This window comes from Kogia breviceps, chromosome 3 (genome assembly GCF_026419965.1).
Source record: "Kogia breviceps isolate mKogBre1 chromosome 3, mKogBre1 haplotype 1, whole genome shotgun sequence".
Taxonomy (NCBI): Eukaryota; Metazoa; Chordata; class Mammalia; order Artiodactyla; family Physeteridae; genus Kogia; species Kogia breviceps.
The window spans coordinates 98702908-98725895 of NC_081312.1; the positions used below are offsets into that span (position 1 = coordinate 98702908).

Sequence of the window (22988 nt, forward strand, 5' to 3'; positions counted from 1 at the left end):
TTTTCTCTCCGAAGGTAGTCTTGTTTGATCAACACATTGTGAGCTTATTCCTTGGGCTCACAGTTTCTATTTCACAGCTAGTACGTATATTTCTCTTCACCTTCATGGGACCTGGCACAGTGTTGGGCACTTAGAGATGCCCAAGCAATGGACTTACTGATTATTTGATAAAATATACTTACCATGGTCAAATTATAAAATATGTTCTGTTAGTTAATCTTCACAAGTTAAGTAACTTCATAATATCTACAACAGAGGAAACTGGAAATAGATTTTGAAATGTCTTCATATAAACTTGCACTGAATTCAATGACTATGTCTTTTATTTTTATAACATGCACATCTGAGATTTATGCCTGCTAATCATCCCTTCCTCATTTTTTAACAGATTACCAAAATTGAAAATGTCAATCATTTGTGTGATTTGAGAGTTTTAAATCTTGCCAGGAACCTTTTAAGTCATGTTGATAACCTTAATGGGCTGGATTCACTAACTGAGCTTAACCTGCGACACAATCAAATCACTTTTGTGGTGAGTATTAAAATGGAATCAATATGTGATTTCTGGCTTTTCTTTTAAGGGAATGAAATAAATGTTATAACATTGCTTTCTGCAAAGTAAGAATCTAAAGGACTTTAGTTTTTTTCCTGAATTTAAATTGCAGATATAATTGTTAAGCTTTATAATATTTTAATTTGGGAAATGTGGTGTTTTCCATTCTAAAAGATAAATGTAAAATTAGGAGCACAAGTGTTATCAGTAAATGAATCATTCAGTAAATGAATACTGAATCCTTTCCTGTGTTGTTATAGGAATAGAATTAATAAGAAAGAAGGTTATTGTTGACTGAAGTTGATAACTTGTTGCACCGAGAGGGAAAAGGCACAGAGAGGAGTGGTTCAGGGCTTTGAAGACATGCATAAATATCATATTCTTTGCAGTTTTTCAAAGGCAGCTTGGTATGGTGGAAAGAGCATTGTTACATAGGACATGAGAGGCCAAGTGCAGGTCTACTTCAGCTCTCATTATCTGTGTGACCTTGGGTAAATCACTTTAACTCTGTAAGCCTCAGTTTACTTTTCTCTAAAATGAGGACATTGGGCTAGATCATCTCTAGAATCCTTTTTGGCTTGCTGGCTCTGAAAAAAGATATAAATATGGTAGAAATCTGGTGTGTGAGTAGGAGGAAGAGTTGGCATTATGGGGACAAAACTATAGAAAGGCTACTCTGGAACTCTGAGGATGAAGTTCATTAGATTTATAGTTTTATTCAAGTTTAGCAACTAAATAACAGCTTGATGCTCAGGTATTTTGAACTTGTGCATATATGAAGAGCTCTAGAAATACGACTGTCAGCTGTATGACATGATACAGGCCAAGAAGACATCTGAGGATTTATAAAAACATTTGTTCTTTTAACGAGTTTCCTTTGTTGACATGCAATAGAAAAACTACATTAGGTTTTCTTTGGGTATTGTTTAAGCACTTTTAAAGGTAAAATCTGATTCTTAACTTTTTCAAGACATTGAGTTCCTTAGTAAATAGTTAAATGTACTGTAAGTGGTACACTGGAAAAATCTGGGAGACAGATGATGCCTTATCTCTAGGCCTCATTTTACAGATTGGTTTCATTTTGAAATTTTCCCAGAAAGTCTGAGCCAAGTAATGCTCATATCTTCTAGGAGGTTGGGATAATTTCAGAGCCTTCTCTAAGACATGGATTTATCCCAGAACCTCTAAATTCTGCCAGCTGTTCCCCCAGATTGGATTTAAATATTGGGAATGGCTTGTTTATTTTAAAAGACACCCATATTGGGGCTTCCCTGGTGGTGCAGTGGTTGAGAATCTGCCTGCCAATGCAGGGGACACGGGTTCGAGCCCTGGACTGGGAAGATCCCACGTGCCACGGAGCAACTAGGCCTGTGAGCCACAACTACTGAGCCTGCGCATCTAGAGCCTGTGCTCTGTAACAAGAGAGGCGGGGATAGTGAGAGGCCCGCGCACTGTGATGAAGAGTGGCCCCCGCTTGCTGCAACTAGAGAAAGCCCTCGCACAGAAACGAAGACCCAACACAGCCAAAAATAAATTAATTAATTAAAAATTTTAAAAGACACACATATTAATCTGTTACATTGCTGTCTCTAGAACTGTTCAGACTGGACTTAATCTGCCCTAGGGACATTGGGTATGGTAAAAATCCAAAAAGCTTTGATAGAGTGGAGTACAGAAATCTATTGGCCTTAGCATATTCCTGTCTATGTTTTGTCTTTCATTTGGAAAATGTATAATACACATCCAGGAATTTGCTTACCGAATTTCCCATTAAGTATTATGTCTAATCATTACTGTTATAGATTAGGCAGCAGTAAACATCTTATGGAAAAGGAAATTGTCTTAATTTCTAAAAGTGAAAAAGATTTATTAAGTATTATGCATATGGTATAATTATCATTATAATAAGTATCATGCATATTAATTGATTGGATATTGTTAATATATGTGTAAGAAAAGATCAGAAACTTTTCCAGCTCTATTTCTTTTTTGAAGCAGCCTTTTCCTAAAAGAGCCAAGAGACTTTTAAATCTGAGGATTCTTTTTTTTTTTTTAACCGTCTCTTCTTTTTCCCAGGGTCAGTTATCATACTAATTCTTTTTGCTTTATTTTCTCTTATGGTTTTGATTTTCCTCAATAGCTGGTAATCCTTAAATGAAGGACTATGTTAAGGAGTGGCTGGCTCTCCTGTGCAGCTGAATAGGTCTTTTCAACCATAAAAGCTCTCCCTAGAATGACCACTAGATTTGTGTAAGTTGTTGAATCCCACACACTGGCAGGCTTCCCTTTAGTGTGAGTGGAAGGAAATAGGCTGTGTAACTGCCAAAATAAGAAAAACTACTTTGTGTATGTGTGTGGGTGTGGGTGTGGGTAAGGAGGACTTCAGTAACTTTTGCGCCAGCTGAAATTGCCATTCCTTTTCCCCCTCTGGTTCTACTGTAGCAGTTATTAACCATCTCCATAGATAAAATACCCATGCTGTCCATCCTTCCTTGATACTGTTTTGTTAGAGAACAGTTCCTGAGGCTCTAGATGAGGTTTTCTTCAGCCAGCTGCTGTGTACCCGGTTGCGTGTGTGCATGGCAGGGATGGGAGTGGGCTGGGGGTGGGGTGGGTTTGCTGGTGTTCCAGGAATGGCTGTTGAGTAGACAGATCTTTAATAACACATCTACTTGATTAGCCATAGTTACCCATAGTCCACGCCTGTTCTTTGTATGTACTGACTCTGAGCGTGGAAGATGGCATTCTTTTGGAAGGAATTGCTGCATTTGCAGCGCAGCATCTCTCCTGCTGGTTCTGAGCCGCAGTTTTCTCTGTTCAGGGTTATCTCCAGTAAGATCCTATCTGCTTTCCACCTTCCTGAAATTCATCAAAAATGTTGATCTATTAATAGCTCTCTTGTTTTTATCATTTCCATGGATTCACTCATTTTGTGTATTTTTTGTTTGTTTGTTTCACTCATTGAATCTTGGGAAGGAGATGAAACAAAGGCATTACCTACTTTACCATCTTATCAGAAACCTTCTTCACTGGTATTTTCGATATAAAAAAAATCATTGTTTATTGTATTAAATTCACTGATCTTTTTCTTGGAAATTTTATAAATTTCTAACCAAATGTCTTTAAAGTTTATATGGTATTTTTCCCTTTTAAAAAACTATGAAACATTTCGGACATTCTCAAAGAATAGGAAATAATATTACAAACATTTGTATGTCCACCAATGAACTTAATAAATAAAAACTTTATAAATATAGTTGAGGCCTACTATGTAACCCTCCTCCAACACATTCCCTCCCTCCTTTGCAGAGGTAACCACAATTACGAATTTGATGTTTACTCCTATGCACGTCTTTTTCCTTTTCCTGTATATATCCCTAAACAATCCCATATATATACCCCTAAACAATGAAGTAATTATTTTGCATGCTTTTAAGTGTTCTGTAAATTATATCATCAAACTGTACATATCTTCTGTAAGTTACTTTTATTATGCTTTGATCTATGTTGATACCTGTAGCTCCAGTTCACTAATTTCCGTTGTTATATAGTATCCCACTGTGTGATTGAAACTAAATATTTATTCTTCTCTTTATGGACATTAATATTATTTCTAATTTTTTGTCGTTAAGAAGAAATAACATTTTTGTACATGTCTTTTTGTGCATAATTATAACAAATTTCTCCAGGACAGTGGCTTTCAGACATTTTTTAGCCATAATCTATGGTAATAAATAAAATTTACATTGAAACCCAGTAATTAAATACATATTTATATAAGTACATTATAAATAATGGAAACAACCATTTCATGACTATACCTACCCTTACTGCAATCCACTCTGGTATATCCTAGTCTATTCTATCTCATTAAAAAATGTTGGTCTCCTGGAGTCTGTCATACAGAGTGAAGTAAGTCAGAAGGAGAAAAACAAATACCATATGCTAACACATATATATGGAATCTAAGAAAAAAGATGTCATGAAGAGATTAGTGGTAGGACGGGAATAAAACACAGACCTACTAGAGCATGGACTTGAGGATATGGGGAGGGGGAAGGGTAAGCGGTGACGATGTGAGTGGCAGGGACATATACACACTACCAAATTTAAATTAGATAGCTAGTGGGAAGCTGCCGCATAGCACAGGGAGTTCACCTCTGTGCTTTGTGACCACCTAGAGGGGTGGGATAGGGAGGGTGGGAGGGAGGGTGACGCAAGAGGGGAGAGCTATGGGAACATATGTATATGTATAACTGATTCACTTTGTTGTAAAGGAGAAACTAACACACTATTGTAAAACAGTTATACTCAAATAAAGATGTTAAAAAAAATAAAAAATAAAGTTCAGAGAACTGAGAAAAAAAATTTTTTTTTTAATGTTGGTCTCAAAAAAAGTTAGTCTCAATCTACTGAATTGATTTCTTGATGAATGAAAAATTGGTTGCAACCTGCATTTGAAAAATAATGCTCAGTGGTGGATACTTGGGAGAAGCATTACTGGGTGCCAGGATTATGCACATCATTTCATTTTATCAGCTAACACCACGTTTTTCTCAAAGTGGTTGTACCAAATTACATTCCCATCAGCATTACCCGAGGGCTCCTTTAACCTCACAACCTTAGTGACACTTGATGTTGTCAGACCTTTTCATTTCTGCCAGTCTTGTAGCTATGAAATTGTATATAGTATATTGAGATTTTAATTTTAATTTCTAGTGAGATTGAATGCCTTTCATCTTTTTTTCATTTTTGATATTGAGATTGCCTCTTCTGCAAATAGCCTTATCCTTTGCCCACTGTAATAACATTTTTTTCTTTTTCATATTGATCTGTAGTGTTTCTTTTGTTTCTGCTGTCTTTTGAGAAACAGAAGTAAAAATCATCAATAGTTTCCTTTATTGTTTCTTCTTTTTGTTTGAAAAATCCTTTCTTATGGGCTGAGGACATAAAGATATTTTTCTGTGTTGTCTAACAAGAGTTTTAAAGTTATTCTTCACATAGAGGTGTTTCATCTATTTGGAATTGACTTTTGCTTGTGATGTGCAGTTGAAATCCAATTTCTTTTTTTTTTTTCTCATGGATTACCAACTGTCCCAGCGCATTTTATTGAAAAGTGAATTCTTTTTGTTCTTCCCTCTCCCCTTGGCAGTTATCTTCCTTTAGCAAATTAAATATCCACACATGCATGGGTCTGTGCCTGGCCTCTGGTCTGTTTATTTGGTCTTTATCCATGTTCCAATATAACACTGTCGTAATAACTGTAACTTTCTATTATGTTCTAAGAGCTAGTAGAATGAGGTCCCCAATCTTCCTTTCCCTTTCCTTCCTTTTCCAGCCTTCCTTCCTTTTAAAAAAAATTATCTTGGTCTTTTGTTTTTCTGTATATACTCTAAAAATAGCATGTTGAGTTTCATGAATAACCCTACTGGTCTGTTTGATTGGACTATCTTTTAAATTGAAGACAGCTGACGTTTTTATGACATTGCAGGCTCAGTATCATAATGTGAACATGGTATATTAATATGAATGGCATAGTATGACTAGAGCGCATTTCTCAATTCATATGTCTCATTTGATGATTTTTATGCTTTTCTCCATAGATCACTTATTTGTTTTTTGTTAGATATCTTCCTTATATCTTAGACTTTTTTGTTGTCATTGTAAATTTTTTTGGTCAGAAATAGATTTCTTACTGTTACTAGTATATGGAACCACAGTTGATTTTGGTTCATTGACCTTAAATCCATAAACCTTGCTCAGACACTTAACAATTCTAATAATGTGTCTGTAGATTATCTTAGATTTTCTGGTTAGACAATTATAATTTTTTTCGAACAATGATAGTTTTTCTTTAATCATTATATATTTTGTTTCTACTTATTTGACTGAGCTAGACTGAAGTTTGATTTAACCTCTAGTACAAAGTTGAATCAAGAAACAAAAGTGGTCATCCTTGCCTTATTCCTGATTTTAAAGGAAATGCATCACTGTCTATGTTGCTAAATGCCATTTATCAGTCTGAAGAAATTATCCTCTATTTTTAGTTTGCTTAGAGTTTATATTATGAATGGTTGTTGGATTTTATTCAATAATTTTTCTACAATCCTTAGACTGATCATATGGATTCTTCTTTAATCTTAATTTTGAAAATTATATTACAAGATTTTTGTAATGATAAGTCATTCTAGCATTTTGGGTTGTTATGTATATTGTGGGCTATATATCATGCACATTGCTTTTTTGTTTGCTAATATTTGATTCACAATATTCACAACTATGATAATAAATGATATTGGCCTGTAATTTCTTTTTATTATTCTTTTCTGCTATCAAGGTCATACTAGCCTCATAAAATAAGTTGAAGAGTGCTTCGTATTTTAATATTCTGTGATTGCCTATTTTGATTTCCCATTTGGTATAAATCTCAGCTTATATGAGATAAAGATTATCTGTTCCTTGAATATTTTGGTAGAAGTTTTCCTGTAAAATAGTCTGCATAGTTTTAAACTGTTGATTCAGTATAATAGTGGACATCAGTTTTGATACATTGTAGTTTCCTTTCATCTAAATTCTTTTTTTATTTTATTTTTTGGCTGCTCTATCGTCTTGTTCCTCTTGTCACTTCTAATAATGCTTATTTATACTTTCCTTTTTCTTGATCAGTATTGTCTGAGGTTTGTTTATCTTACTAGTAGTTTCAAAGAACCAGCTTTTAGCTTTCTTGAACCCCTCTTACAGCTTTTAAAAATATTATTTTCTTGACTTTTGTTCTTATCTTTCTTATTACCTCTATTTAAAAAATAATTTTTCTCTCTAAAGTTTTGTGTTAGGTATTTGATACATTGGTTTTCAGTCTTTTTTATTTTTTTTTATTATTTTTGTGTGTGTGGTATGTGGGCCTCTCACTGTTGTGGCCTCTCCCGTTGCGGAGCACAGGCTCCGGACGTGCAGGTTCAGTGGCCATGGCTCACGGGCCCAGCCGCTCCGGGCATGTGGGATCTTCCTGGACCGGGGCACGAACCTGTGTCCCCTGAATCGGCAGGCGGATTCTCAACCACTGCGCCACCAGGGAAGTCCCAGTCTTTTTTATTTTTTGACATAAGCATATAAGGCTATAAATTTCCCTCTAACTGCCACTTCAGCTTCTTCAAAGAAGTTTTGAAATTTAGTATTTTTATTATTATTTAATTCTAAATATTTTCTAAGTTCCATTATTTCTTCTTTGATCCAAGTGCATATTTAAAAGTGTATTTAAACTTTTTGATATGTATGGATTTATTACTTTTTTTGTCATTCTTTTATTGCATTGTGGCTAGTGAATGTTGATTATATGTAATTGGTTTGTTAAGGTTTGCTTTATTGCCTAGTGTGCAGTTACTATTTATAGTCAATACTTACTATCAGTATATTTGCCTAGTATGTGGTCAGTATTGAAAGCTATGTTTCTAGGTGCTTACAAGATTTAAATTGATGTATCTTCCTGGTAAATTGTTTCTTTTATAATTATGTATTAACTGCCTTTATTACTAACTCCTTCATTTTGTAAGTATATTATCAGCATGGGCTACATGCCAAGCACTGTTCTAAGTATGTAGTATATATCATGAAGCTAACAGTACTTCTTGCCTTAACAGTTATTTAGTCTAATATTAATATCAGCTTTCTTTTGGTTGTATTTTTCCTGGTATATGTTTTTGATCCCTTAACCTTTTTAAAATCTAAAATTTTGACATAATTTCAGAAACTGCTGCACCAATAGTATAAAGAATTCCCAGTACCCTTCACTCAGAGTCCTTAAATGATAACATTTTAGTACATTTGCTTTATCCTCTCTCTTGATCATTCTCTTTCTTCCCTTCTCTTTATAGCTACCAATCTCTCTCTCTATGTATATATTTTATATACATATAAATATATATGTATAAAAAATATATATATTTTTTCTGAACCATTTAAAAGTTGTAGACATAATGCTTCTTTATTTTCATATACTTTAATGTGTATTTCCTAAAAACAAGGAATTATTTTACATAACCATATTATAATTATCAAAATCAAGAAATTAACATTGATCTGATACTAATATCTAATCTATAGTTCCCATACAGATTTTCCCAATTATCTCAGTAGTGTCCTTTATAGCAAAAGAAAATCCAAGATCATACATTGCTTTCAGTTTTTATGTCCCCCCTAGTCGTCTTTAATCTGGGATGGTACCTGAGTCTTTCTTTGTATTTCCTGACATTGACATTTTTGAAGAATATCAGTTTATTATTTTGTAGAATGTTACTCAATTTGGACTTGTCTAATTGTTTCCTACTGATTAGGTTCATGTTATGTACTTTTGGCAGGAATATTAACAGTAGGGTTGTTGAGCTCTTCTCAGTGAATCATTAAGTGTCCTTTAACTTTCAACCTTTTTCTTATAAAGAATGCACACTCCTTTTAAAATTTAAAATCTGAGGATCTGTCTTCTGACCAGAGACTTTTGTCTGTTACTAATTGTGATTACTGATATATTTACATTTATCACTTTGATGTTATTTCATGCTTTCTATTTGTCCTGCTTTTCCTGTGCTGTTTTTTTTTCTTGTGTCTTATTTCGAGTTGATGGAATTTTCTCTATTCTTCTTCACTTTAATGGTTAGGCTTACAATTTAAAATACACACTTGTCTTAAATTATAGTGTTAATACACATCCCTAACCTCTTCTCAAATAAGGACCTTAGAATCATTTAATCCAGTAAAGTCCTCCCATGTGGCATGCTTTTGTTGTCTAGTATTTCCTTTTTATTTTTTTACTACCCAATTTAGATATTTTAATTCCTATGTTTTCAGTCAATGCTTATTTGGATTTATCCACATGCTTGTTTGGGTTCACTACTCCTCCCCAAATACGTAATTTAGATAAAGTTCCTATGGCTCTGGTGGTAGTAAGTTCTCTCAGTTTGTTTGTCTAATAATTTGTTTATTTCATTTTTACTCATGACTGATTTGGTTGAATCAAACAAAATTGTTTGGTGTTTTTGTTGTTGCTGTTTTTCTCCCAGATGTTTGAAGCTCATATTCCATTGTCTTTGGCTTTTTATTATTGTAATTAAACTGTTTACTATCATTTTTTATAGGCAGTCTTTTTCTTCCTCTATTTTAAGATTATAAGATTTCCTTTTGAAGTCCTTCAGACTCACTATGATGTGTTTAGATGTTGAACTACCATATTTGACCAATTTGAGACATGCATTTTTCTGTATGTCAACTCTCAAATCTGAATATGTCTTAAAATCTACATATGGCATCTTAAAATCACTATTGGACAGGCTACAGCAATTTCACTGCTATATATGTGTGAACTTGGTTATAACTGTTTATATTGTTGTGATTTCAATTGTTGGTATTATATGTGTTGAGTTTAATTACTCTTCAAAATGTATTTTAAAAGATTATACAATGATTTGGAATTGAAATATTACTCTATTCAAAAAGGCATGGAGGGCTTCCCTTGTGGTGCAGTGGTTGAGAGTCCGCCGGCCGATGCAGGGAACACGGGTTCGTGCCCCAGTCCGGGAAGATCTCATATGCCGCAGAGCGGCTGGGCCCGTGAGCCATGGCCACTGAGCCTGCGCGTCTGGAGCCTGTGCTACACAACAGGAGAGGCCACAACAGTGAGGGGCCCGTGTACCGCAAAAAAAAAAAAAAAAAAAAAAAAAAAAAAAGGCATGGAAATAGAACAGCAAAGACCTAAATTTAATATTAGTGAAACATACATTGGAGGAATGACTGCAATTCCACATTTTTTGCTAATTAACAATCAAATACTTTAACAGGAAGATAACCACGTTTGACAAAGCTGTGTTACATTTTGCTACTGAGATAGGTTCAGAGAAGTTGCTTATCACATGCCAAGCAATATAACTGAAGGCAGGAGAAATTGAGCAAACTCCTTGGAATAGGTGAAAGAAATTTGAAAGCAACAGGAAGCTGTATGGATAATTAATGCTTGTGTCTTAGTCCATTTGGGCTGCTATAACAAGATAACCCAGACTGGGTAGCTTACAAGCAACACAAATTTACTTCTTACATTCTGGAGTCTAGAAAATCCAAGATCAAGTTGCCAGCATGGTTACATTCTGGTGAGAGGTTCCTCCTGGTACATAGCTGTCACTTTCTCTCTGTGACATCACATGATGGAAGAGGCTAGAGCTCTCTGTGGGGTCTCTTTTATAAGGCACTAATCCTATTCAAGAGGGCTCCACCCTTATGACTTCAGCACCTCACAAAGGTTGTACCTCCTCATACCACCATTCTTGGTGGTTAGGATTTCAACATGTGAATTTGAAGGAAACACAAACATTCAGACCATAGCACTAGTGTTTCTTTACCTTAACAATATCAAAACATAAGAATGGTTGTCAGCAGCTTGGAAGAAGCTTGGTAGACGATAATAGAGCACACTTTAGGATATGTTGCATCACCAGTGTTCTTGATGGCACAGAAGACAATATTGTGTGAAAAGCATGGACATTATTAGTTAAATAGGGATTCAGAAGTTCAACTCTAAATATGAAAACTTTCCCTCCATACTTTATTGAAGTATACTTAGATACAGTAAAATGCACAAATCTTAACTATACAGTTAAAAAAATATATTTTTTATGTAAGTGTACTTTCATTTGCCTACCACCCAGGTTAAGAGAGAAAACATTTCTATCACTCCAGAAAGTTCCTTTTGCCCCTTTCCAATCAATGCCTTTCCCTGCCCCAGAGGTTTCCTGACTTTTATCCCCATGGATTAATTTTGCTTGTTTTGAAATTTTTATTTTAAATATATATATAAATATAAAGTGTGTACACTTTTGTGTACTAAACATGATGTTTTGATATTCCTCCATTTTGCTGTGTGTATCAGTAGTTCTTTTTACTTGTTGAGTTGTATTTATTGTGTAAATACAGTTTGCATTTTCATTTTTCTGCTCACAAGCATCTTCGGTATTTCCAATTTGGGGCTCTTACAAATAAAGCTGCTATGAATATTCTTGTGGTCTTTTACTTATATATTTACTTTGGTGGACATATACTCTTATTTCTCTTATGTAAATATGTAGGTGTATCTTTACTGAGCCATGAGGTAGGTGGGTGTCTAAATTTATTAGAAACTGCTAAACAGTTTTATAAAGTGATTATACCATTTTACACTCCCACCAGCAATAAGTGAGAATTCTAATTGCTCCACATCCTTGCCAACATTTGACATTGACAGTCTTTATAAGTTTAGTGATACTATGATTTTCATTGTAGTTTTAATTTGCAGTTACTTAGTGACTAATGATATTGAGCATCTCTCCAATTACTTATTGGCCATCCTGGTATATCTCTTTGTGAAGTATCAGTTCAAGTCTTTTGCCCATTTAAAATAAATGGGTTATCTTTTTATCCTTGAGTGTGGTGGATCTTTATTCTAGATTCAGTCCTTTGTTTCATATAGGTATTGAATGTATTTTCTGCATGGCTTCCTTTTTGCTTTCTTAACAATGTTTTTGATATGTAAAAGCTTTAAATTTTAGTGAAATATAATTTATCAATTTGTTTTCTTTTATCATTAGTGCCTTTTTTGTCTTGTCTAGAAAGTCTTTGCTTCCCCCAATATCATAAATATGTTCTCCTCTGTTTTCTTCCAGAAGGCTTATAGTTTTACCTTCATTTTATGTCTGTCATCCACCTTTAATTAAATTTTGTGTATGGTGTGAGATGTAGAGATCATGATTCATTTTTCCCAAATAAGGAGGTCTATTTGCTCCACTGCCTTTTATTCAAAAGACCTTGCTTTCCCCATTGAATTAAATTGGTTTCTTTTTCAAAATTGAGTTATAATCAAATGAGTCTTTTTCTGAACCTTCTATTCTGTTACATCTACTTGTCTACCATTATGCCAAAACTATACTGTCTAATAACTCTAGCTTTATAATACATGGAGATATTTGGGGAGATCATTAATTTAATGAATTTGATTTGCTTAGATTTTATGTGTGAATAAGAATATTTGGTTAAAAGTATGGTTAAGTAAATCTAAAAGAGCTCTTTCAGTAATAAAGAAATAAAAATTCAAAGTGATATTTTATTATTGGTTAATCATAAGTTTATTTTCACCAGGTGTTACATAAAATAATTGTGAGATGGTATCTTAGATTTGATTAAATACAGTAATTTTATTAGCATACCTAATATTTGTGTTTTATGAATCTACAGATTCATTTCTTTCACTAATTATGGTAACATTCTGAGCCTTTATATTTTCAAATATTGCCTTCTCCCACTTTCTCTTTTTCTGCTTCTTACACACCTGCTAGACATGGTATGGACCTTCTTGTTCTAGTTTTGTTTCTTAAAATTTCTGCCATTCTTATTTTTCTCTGCTACATTTCTGCATGATTTTTACTTCTTTAATGCTATCTTTAAGTTCACTAACTTTCTCCTCAGTTTTGTCTAATCTGATTTTCAGTCCATCCATGAGTTTTTAATAATGACCATAATTTTTTGTTTCTAGAAGTTCTGCATGGATTTTTTAAAAAACAAATGCCCAGATACTTTTATTCATAGCATCTTTTTTTCCCTCATGTTTTGATTCATTTTATTTCTCTAATAATTTTAAACATAGATATTCCATAGTCTTTATCAAGTTATTATATTTTCTTAAGTTTTTGGTAATTCTACAGTTGTTGCCTAAAATTTATGCTTACTCTTGCTCACAGTAATTTTTTCCCATAACTTGATCATTTGGGATCGTCCAAATGCTGTAAAGTCTGAATTGAGTTTGTGTCTTTCCAGTGAGTTTTGCCAGGAGTGGTGGGGGCGAGAATGCCGGGGACCCTTTTTATGAGGAGTCTTGTTAGATCATGCATGTGATGTAAATTTGAACTACAAATTCAGACGTGGAAATGCCTATGATTGTGAAATTGAGACTTTTTTAATTTTTCCTCATAGCTGTTATATCTAGCTCTCTTAGATTGTAAAGACTGGAAATCTCTTAGTCAGAACATCAGTGCGTGTTTATTATTAGCTCCTTTTTATTTGGGGGGAATTACAACAGTGTATAAAAGAAAATCAGACTGAAAGAGTAGCTTGCAGCTAGGTTGACTGATATCCATTGTCATATAATGAGTAGTAAATAAATATAAAAAGTAGATACACGTATTAATGCCCTTGAATAATAGAGGCAGATAATGTACTTTTTTCATGGCAAATAAAAGTATGATGAGTTTTTGATATGATGGCTTACACATATTATTCCTCATATAATATGTGTCTGTGTTACAAAGTGATGGCTATAGCAAGTAGTTATTTTGGAATTAATTTTATAAAGCTTTTTATAGAAAAAATACTTTTTTCTTTGTTTTTTTAAAACTTATTCAGTGCTTTGTTAATAAATCTGTTTTTACTTCTCAAAATTAAAATAATTACCCATACATATTTTAACTCTGACTTTTTTGTATAACAGAATAGATAACAAAATGAGAGTAGCCATGATTTTATTATCGTCATCTTTGTGCTCCTTGATGCATGCCAAAGCCTCTATCTCTTTACCCTTCTTCTTCCTTATTCCTCTGCAGGAGGCTGCTCTAAAAATAGCTCCAGTAATAGATGTTCTACACGTAGTCAGACTGCTGAATCATTTAGTTCTTTTGTGAAGTTTAGGAATATGGAAAACTCTCTGAGTTGAGTAGGACAAGCATGTTTCTAAAACGGCAGGTCATTATTCTTTTGAAAAATAAAGAATTATAATCCTCTCATAATCTTGTAGTAAGTAATTTTTAAAGTCTATTTTTTTTTTTTTTTTTTTTTTTTTTTTTTGTGGTATGCGGGCCTCTCACTGTTGTGGCCTCTCCCGTTGCGGAGCACAGGCTCCGGACGCGCAGGCCTAGCGGCCATGGCTCACGGGCTTAGTTGCTCCGCGGCATGTGGGATCTTCCCGGACCAGGGCACGAACCCGTGTCTCCTGCATCGGCAGGCGGATTCTCAACCACTGCGCCACCAGGAAAGCCCTAAAGTCTATTTTTAAAGGATTATATTTTTTAAATATATAAAATGTTTTGGGGGCTTCCCTGGTGGCGCAGTGGTTGAGAATCTGCCTGCTAATGCAGGGGACACGGGTTCGAACCCTGGTCTGGGAGGATCCCACATGCCGCGGAGCAACTAGGCCCGTGAGCCACAACTACTGAGCCTGCGCGTCCAGAGCCTGTGCTCTGCAGCAAGAGAGGCCGCGATAGTGAGAGGCCCACGCACTGCGGTGAATAGTGGCCCCCCGCTTGCTACAACTAGAGAAAGCCCTTGCACAGAGACGAAGACCTAACACAGCAAAAATAAATGCATTAATTAATAAACTACTACAAAAAAAAAAAGGTTTTGAATCTTACTTTATTTTTTTTTTTTTTTCTTTTTTTTTTTTTTGGGGGGGGGTTGCTACGCGGGCCTCTCCTGTTGCGGAGCACAGGCTCTGGACGCACAGGCTCAGCGGCCATGGCTCACTGGCCCAGCCGCTCCGCGGCATGTGGGATCTTCCCAGACCGGGGCACGAACCCATGTCCCCTGCATCGGCAGGCGGATTCTCAACCACTGCGCCACCAGGGAAGCCCTGAATCTTACTTTAAAACATATTTTGAATGTGATTCTGGAATCGTGTTCTGTTAAATATAATAAATTTGACACTAAGGGAAGGTTAACAGAGGAGCTATAAATATTCCCCTATATGTAAATATTTTATTTCATCTTCTTTTTCTTATCTTAGGTATGTTATTGCCTCTTTGCAATAGTTTCACTGCCTGTGAAATAGTTACCTCCAGAAAAGAATTTCTGGTAGTGTTTGACACTTGACAGTGAAATAAATGTGCTGACTTTTTCTCAAAGTTATGAGGATTTAGCTTTCTTAAATTATCTTTAACCCCTTATTTCTCCTTTTCCCATTATTCCAAAATAATTATATATATTTTTGATAAGCAAATTGTTGAGTGCTGGCTTCCCTAAAGTAGTACCAGAATAACCTGCTGATAAAGAAAAACTGAGATTATTACTTATTGGCAAGAAGAGCACATTTCCCTGACATAGTCTTAGTCATGTCTTTAAGGGCTAAGGCAAGATATTTATTTTTGAGATTTCTTGGGGGTCTGGTTTAAGGTGGGTCTTTCAGTGCAGTGGCTTCACATTGATGAATTTATGATATAATAGATTAGGATTGTCTGGCACAGCAAGATGAGCTTTTCAAAGTGAATATTGGACCATTATGTTAAACTTTTGTTTTCTCTGGCATTAATAACTTTCTCACTTCTCCCATTAATTGAAGGTTCTATTTAAGTACCATTAATTAATGTCCAAACTCCCCAAGAGAACTCTAAAATTCTCCGTATTGGCAAAGATCTCAAGTAATCTATGTTTCATTTTCTCTCTTCAAAAATACCCCTTCTGGAGCCCTCTGTCCTCTGTCTCTAATGTAGACTGGTTGCCCTTAGGCCTGCTATGGAGATGACATCCTTGGATTTCTCTTGCCTCCCTCCAATAGTGAATCAAATTCCTGGATCTTATGTTTCTACATCTTTGGTTTACTCTCATATTAGAGCAACCATCTTCTAGTAGCTTTTTTTTTTCTGTAAATAACTCATGCATAGATAATTGATACAATAAATAGGATGTTTTCTTTTTGTCTATTGTAATGCTAGAAATTCATTACAAAGTATATTTTAGAATTGCTAGAAAAATTAAAGTTACAGTTTTCTTATAGGAATGAAATTTGGAACAACAAAAATTACTGTGGGCAATTATTTTGCTTTTTAAAGTTCTGGAAAGTTTATCTACTAAAATGGTTTTGGGGTATGTATAATTGAATTCTGATTTTTAGTTTTTCAACTTGTGAATATTTTTTATAGCTCTATCAGGTAATGAGAGTTAATATTTTGAAAATTTGATAAAAACTTCTGGTAAAATTTTGTTTCTTAAATGAAGATAAGTACAAAACACTATAATCAAATAAACTTAAAAACCCTTTTCTCACAATTTATACCTGATGTAATTTGAGTTTATATTTTAATAGCAAAAAAATTACATCTTGAAAGGTATCTTTGTGTCTGTAGTCTTTGAAGGTAGTAGGCTGGAGCTCAAAGAGACAAGTGTATTTTTTTTAAGGTGCCTTGATTCAAAGGAGATTCCGGCTACTGCTTCTCAGTTTCAACCAGTTAGATGTCAGCAAACAATGTTTATGCCCAGAAATATCTCACGTAGGTTCCAGGAGAAATTTAGGAAAAGGGGGATTCCTCAAACAGAGAAGGCTTTCAATCTGGCTGTGACTCTAAACTTCTAGAGACCAGATAGGAAGCAAGCTACCCTTTCCTTTGGAAATTAGGGCCCTGGAACAAAAAGAGGTAATCCAGCTCTCCTCCCCTCCTGCACTCTACTCTCATTTCTGGGAATATCAGAGAGAGGTAGTTGGTGGAGATGATTCAAGAAGTTTGCCAATATATAGAGCCTATCACCCAGTGAGGCAAATTTGATTGTCTTACTGTTTTCTGAAGATTTATTCTTTGACCATGGTTGAAAAACCCTCAGAATCACTAACTCACATCTGTGGAACAGGCTTTTCAGGGGTGGGCCTGAGAATGGTAATGCCAAGTGAATGGTATACATAGCCAGTGTTTTGATCACTGGTAGTTGTATTGCTTTTACATGGATTAAGGTCTAAGGGGTTGAGAGAAGGTTGAAGAATGGTACACAAGGGAAGCTCTGTGGGAGAATGTCATAAGCCAGATTCATTTCTCCTATGTCCTCTCAAAAATCAGTGAGACGTGGCTCTGCCACAATTCTATCACTTTTATGTTTTCTTGGTATAACAAGCTTTTAAAAATAAATAAATGAACTGTTTTTGGAAAAGCTGATCTTGTCTGTAATTTTAATGCATTGCCTAAATTTTTATTGGGTCTTGGAAATAATGGTAGTTTTAAAAGGGAAGAAGAAAAGGAGGGAGGGAAAAAGATGATGACTTACGCAAAAGTAAAACAAGTTTTGATTGGGTTTAAATATTGATCACAATACTTTTAAAAATGTACATACGTTTATTAGCATCATTCAATCTCATATAACTAGGAATTATTTTAAACAATATTGCCCTTGAAAATGAAAAACATTTAATATGAAAGTAGCACTGTGTGTAGTATTTTAAAGAGCAGAGCATTGGAAGTCAGGATAACTGGAATCTTGTCCTTTCTTGGCTTCTATATGTACGACAGTGTGTGTCCTGGGTCACCTTTCCACCCTTCTCCCACACTGCCCCTGTGACAACCTCAACTGTTTACTTTTTCTCATGTGAATAATATAGGTAATTACTAAGCTTCCTCTCAAGATTCTGGTATTCCAGAATATGTCATACTTTTCAGAAGGTTTGTGTCTTTTCGCTTAATAAAATTAGTAAAAAATCATTTGGGCCCAAACATTTCAATATTGCTAAAGGTAACTGTGTTTAAACAGCAGTGTTTTGCTCAGGGGTGCTGCACCTAAACAGAACAGCATAGATTTCCAATTGTGAGAGTCTCTGATTCTTGCTTACATTGGAATTTGTCCTTAACGATGCCCTCCATTGTCACTTATTATGATCTACTTTTAATGTTACAGGGGAATTGTCAGTGTACTGGTTCATTTGTAACTGAGTGGTATATTTCTGTGGGTTTGAGAATAGTGAGGTAACTAGCTTGGAAATTCTCAGTACCGTTTGGAAAGCTGATTGCATAAATTTAAAATTTAAAGCATTTGAGCAGCTTCTTTTTAGAAGTGATGTTTAACAAATGTTTGATCATACTGTATTTGTGCTACAGTTGAAATGCTGAAATAGCATTTTGGCTCCTTTCCCAAAAGCATGCTTGAAGCGGCTAGCAGCAGCAGCATCTCCCTCTGTTCTCTTCAGTGCTTTTTACCTTGTGAGTGGTGCAGCTTGTTCTGCGGATGTACTGAAACCCTCCCATTTAATCTGCAGTATAGAAGAATGGAGCTCAATCTCCAGTAGAAGTCAGTGGTCTATCAAGGTTGCAGTAAATAGAAATGACTATATATTTCAACAGCTGAGCAAGAAGACATTTTAAAATATTTTTCTTCTTTCAGCTGGTAAATTTTTACTTTCTGTTTCCTTCTAGAGAGATGTGGATAATTTGCCCTGCCTCCAACGTCTGTTTCTCAGCTTCAACAGTATATCTACGTAAGTGGAAACTCCCAACCTGTCATTTATTAATAACATGATTGTGTGGGTTCTAGTGCTTTAAATTAAGATTGTAAATACCTTGGAGTAATTTATTGGCATGTAAGATTTTAAGTTGGAAAATGATAGGGCTGTCTGTGACAAAGTTCATTGTGGAAAAACAAAGCTTTTGTGTATATTAGTGACTCTGATGCTAAAGTGATGAAATTAGTATAACATGTTTTTTATAATTATACTTTAGAGTTGTTCCTTTGTAAAACATGTACGTGGAAATTTCAACATATATTGTGCTGTCCTTTGTTTGACACTTAACTGCAATAGTCAGTTGAATTAGAATTTCTTTCATAAATTATCATCTACAATCAGTGTAGCTACTAAGCAATTTTGACATAGCAGGCTATATTTGTCACTAAGCCACTTGCATATTAGCCCATAACTTCTAACTTGGTATCCCTACTTAGAGAACTAATGCAGCTAGAAGACTGTATATTAGAATATATAAATGTATAAGTTTTGTTTTCTAAAGATTTGAAGCATATCATCCTTTCTGTTGTGATGACACATCATTCAGTGTCAATATGGAAGGTTTCAGAACTGGAGCTGAGACGGGCAGTCAGACTTTTCAATGCAGAAGGAGTAGCTACCCTTCCCTAATTCTCTCCTTCTCCTCCTTCCCCGTTGCCCCTCAGTTCTTTAGTTTCACTTCAAGACTGTTCTCTGAACCTACTTTTATAGGAGGGTCAGAACTAAGTATAAAAGTGTTGAAAGCACATCTTTTCCTGAGCTCTAGGTCTATGTTTCTGATTATGAAAAAACAGTTGAGCTTTTGCGCATTTTCTGTTTGCATCTTTTTCCTATGTTAACCCCACATCCCTGTACTATATCTCTAAAAGGTAGAGATTAAGTCTGGATGGTGACTTTTGCATATAGGCGTTGTTTCAAAGGAAATACCCATAATTTTTCTCTTATTACTCTTCTAAAGTTTTCTGAAAAACTTTTAAATATTCTCTTCAGTTTAGGTTGAAGGCTGTTCCAGGGCTTTCATATTCTTACTGATTGCTTTCTTTGTGTTTCTACATAGGCTTAGCCCTTTACCCTCCTCTAGTGCTTCCAGGTGATCTGCTTCTGAGGTCAAGTACATTTTCTGCTCTGTTCCTGTTGATGCCTATGGCCCAGGAGATGGTATAGAGAATATATTGGATCTGGGAGGAGAGTGCAAGCCTTGAAAACATTTCCATGAGCTTTACTTAAGGCATAAATATCTCAGATAGCTGGGAAAGTAGATGATCTGTAGTGATAATTATGGTATCCTCATGTCCCAAGTGTCCTGCTATAGTCCTGGCATGATACAGTTGCCTAATTTTACAGTTCAGTGACCCAGGAATAACATACAAGAAGAGTAGAAATAGCAGTATAAAGGTAAAAGTACCTTTTAGGACTTTCTCTGGATAACTCTCAAATATCATCCAGCAAATGAAAATATCCAACATTATATCCATTTTGGGGAGACAAAAATGTATTGACTGTTACATAGTAGGGCTTTTTGGTTTTGACCAAGTTGTTGGATTCTTAGAGGTCCATTTGCATAAACTATTACCTGGTGGAAATTCAGAAAGTTCCAAAATGTGATGGCACCCTACTGCATTCAGAGAGCTTCAACTTGGGATAAATAGGTACCTATATTTAATGGTAGGTTGACCATGGCCTTGGTGGACAGAACCATTTTTGTATGTTTTCCTGCAGATATTAGAACAGTGCATTTAGTTCTGCTAGTAGGCATGTAAGATATATTTAGAGAATGAATGACACATATCCACGTCTATGTATCTGAATAGAACCAGTGCCTCTGGTCAAAATATCCCTCAGAGCGTGAGGAAGACAGAGACACGAATAGGTACTTATAATACAGTGAGTTAAACTTAGTCGTGGTAATAGGCAGAGATACTAAAAAATGTAAATCACTGTGGTGAAGGGAAGTAAAGGAAGCCTTCCTAGAAGGAGATGGTCCCTGGGCTGAGCTCTAAAGCTCACTTTACCTTTAGTAAAGTGAAGGGTACTTGGACATTCCAAGTAAGGGCACAACCTGGGCAAAGTAGATGCAGAAGGCTCAGAGTGGACTCACTTGGTCCACCCTCTGGGCACCTGCAGTGAGATGCTTGCCCTCCTGCTCCCCTACTCCTATACTAGCCTCAGGTCTTCCTCCAGCTCATGGAATGCTGGAGGGACCTGCCAAAGTACATTTTATAATGACTACCCTGAGAGAAATATTCTGTGGCTAATCAAGAGGATTGGTTATATCTAATTCATTCTTCATATGTGTTCATTTCATTATTCAGCTCTTCTGAGGTGCTGTTGTCTGCTTGATTTGTTTTGTTTTTCTTGGCTCTCATGATCTTAATTTCCAAGTAGTCTGCATTTTTTTCTCTAATGGCTTATTCTTGTTTTATGAATGAGATAAATCTTTTCTTTTAATTTCTAGAATTTATTTTTTTCCCCTGTTACCTGTATTTGTTCTTTAAACAAAACAAAAATGCTTTCTTTCTTTTGTTCATTTGTTCTATGCTTATTTGGATGGCAGTTCTTATTTATAAATGAGAATCTGGATGAATTTGTTTACTCAACATAGGTTAGAAATATCACTGTGAATGCAAGTTATAAGGTCTCTGTCTGCAGAGGATATAGGAGGGAGGAGGAAGGATATCCACCCAGTTGGACTTTCCTTTATAATGTCCACAAGAAACTTGCCTTCTGGGAATGGGTGCTCCTTTTACATCTTGGCCCAGATGCACTTACCCAAAGCACTGCCCTTCTTCTCTCACCATTTTCAACCTGCGGACAATTCAGGAGTCAGCTGCTTTGAGGGGGAGAGGCTGGCAAATTGTTACCAAACCCTCCGATAATTACTGGATAACTGACCCACATCTGCTGGCAACATTTTCTGCCTCTGATCCTAGGGAATATTCTGAGGTTCTGCTGGCAACATTTACTTAACAATGATCCTGTTCATTTCAGGTTTTACTGATTCCATCTGCTTTATATCTTCCAGAAATTCCTTAGTGTTCTGGTCTCCTGATGGAACTCTTCCTGGTTTTCCAGTATTGCTAAGGATATTTTCATACTTTTATGTTTAGTCATTTCAAAGAGATTTTGAGAGGGTGGAGAAAGGTTAAGAGCATGTGCTCAGGCAGCCATTCTCATAAATGTCCTTACTTTGGTGATTTCCCCAAATAGGCTACACATAAAAATATCCTTGGAAGCTTTAAAAACACATTGTCCTTGGTTCACTGCTGGGTAACCTGCTCCAGTAGATTTGGAGTGGGGCCAGAGAGCTGTATTTTTTTAAGTCTTCTCAGAGAATTCTGATGTGCAGCTTGATGCTAGATTGGGGAACCACTGAGTTATGGCACCCCCCCAAATAAGAATATTTGTTAACTTAAAGATTACTATTTTATGTAAAATTTCCTTTCACAAGGAAAAGCTTTTAGACAAAAATATTTTTCAGGGATAAATATGTACTACCCTCAGGAGGTAGTTTATGATCTGTAGCGAAAACCCAGGGTGTTTCATCTCTTTTCCACAGAGGCAATGCAGAGTTCTGCTCTTCATTACTAGGTTAAGTTGTAACTGATTCTTCTTTCCTGTCTCTCTTTTCTTTCATTCTCCAACCCAGAAAGTTTTTACAAGCTTTTCTTTTTTTTAAAACAAAAGAAGATGCATTTATAATTCTAGTGCCTTCCTTGCCTAAAAGGGAATGGTTACTATTGCTTCCAGAACTGAGGGGATGTTAGTGTCATTGGGAAAGGAGTCAAATACCAGGACTCTTAGTCTCATATATTCCTTTTTTGAATTGTGGTAAAATATTCATAAAAGTACCATCTTAACCATTTTAAAGTAGACAGTGCAGTGGTGTTAAATACATTTACATCCTTGTGCAGCCAGTCTTCTGTTGCGTAGAACTCTTTTCATCTTGCAAAACTGAAGTGTAATACCCATCAAACAATAATTCTCCATCCCTCCCTCCCTCCCCAAGCCCCTGGCAACCACCATTCTACTTTCTGTCTCTATGAATTTGACTACTCTAGGGACCTCACATAAGTGGAATCATGCAGTATTTGTCTTTTTGTGACTGGCTCATGCCACTTAGCACGATGTCCTCAGGGTTCATCCATGTTATAGCATGTGTAAAAATGTCCTTCCTTTTTAAGGATG

General features: G+C 35.4%; 1 protein-coding gene across 9 annotated transcripts in view; it reads left to right on the forward strand.

Annotated features, from left to right (window-relative positions):
• LRRC49 (leucine rich repeat containing 49) overlaps nucleotides 1-22988 on the forward strand; it is a 135365-nt gene that overhangs the window by 31429 nt on the left and 80948 nt on the right. For 7 of the 9 annotated variants that reach the window (XM_059057066.2, XM_067029261.1, XM_059057065.2 and 4 more), the window contains 2 exons: nucleotides 389-532; nucleotides 18718-18779. In XM_059057066.2, coding sequence (XP_058913049.1) covers nucleotides 389-532; nucleotides 18718-18779 — 206 coding nt within the window. Of the gene's footprint in view, nucleotides 1-388; nucleotides 533-18489; nucleotides 18610-18717; nucleotides 18780-22988 lie in introns of those variants that run through there. The other 2 variants (XM_067029265.1, XM_067029266.1) reach the window with 2 other exon arrangements.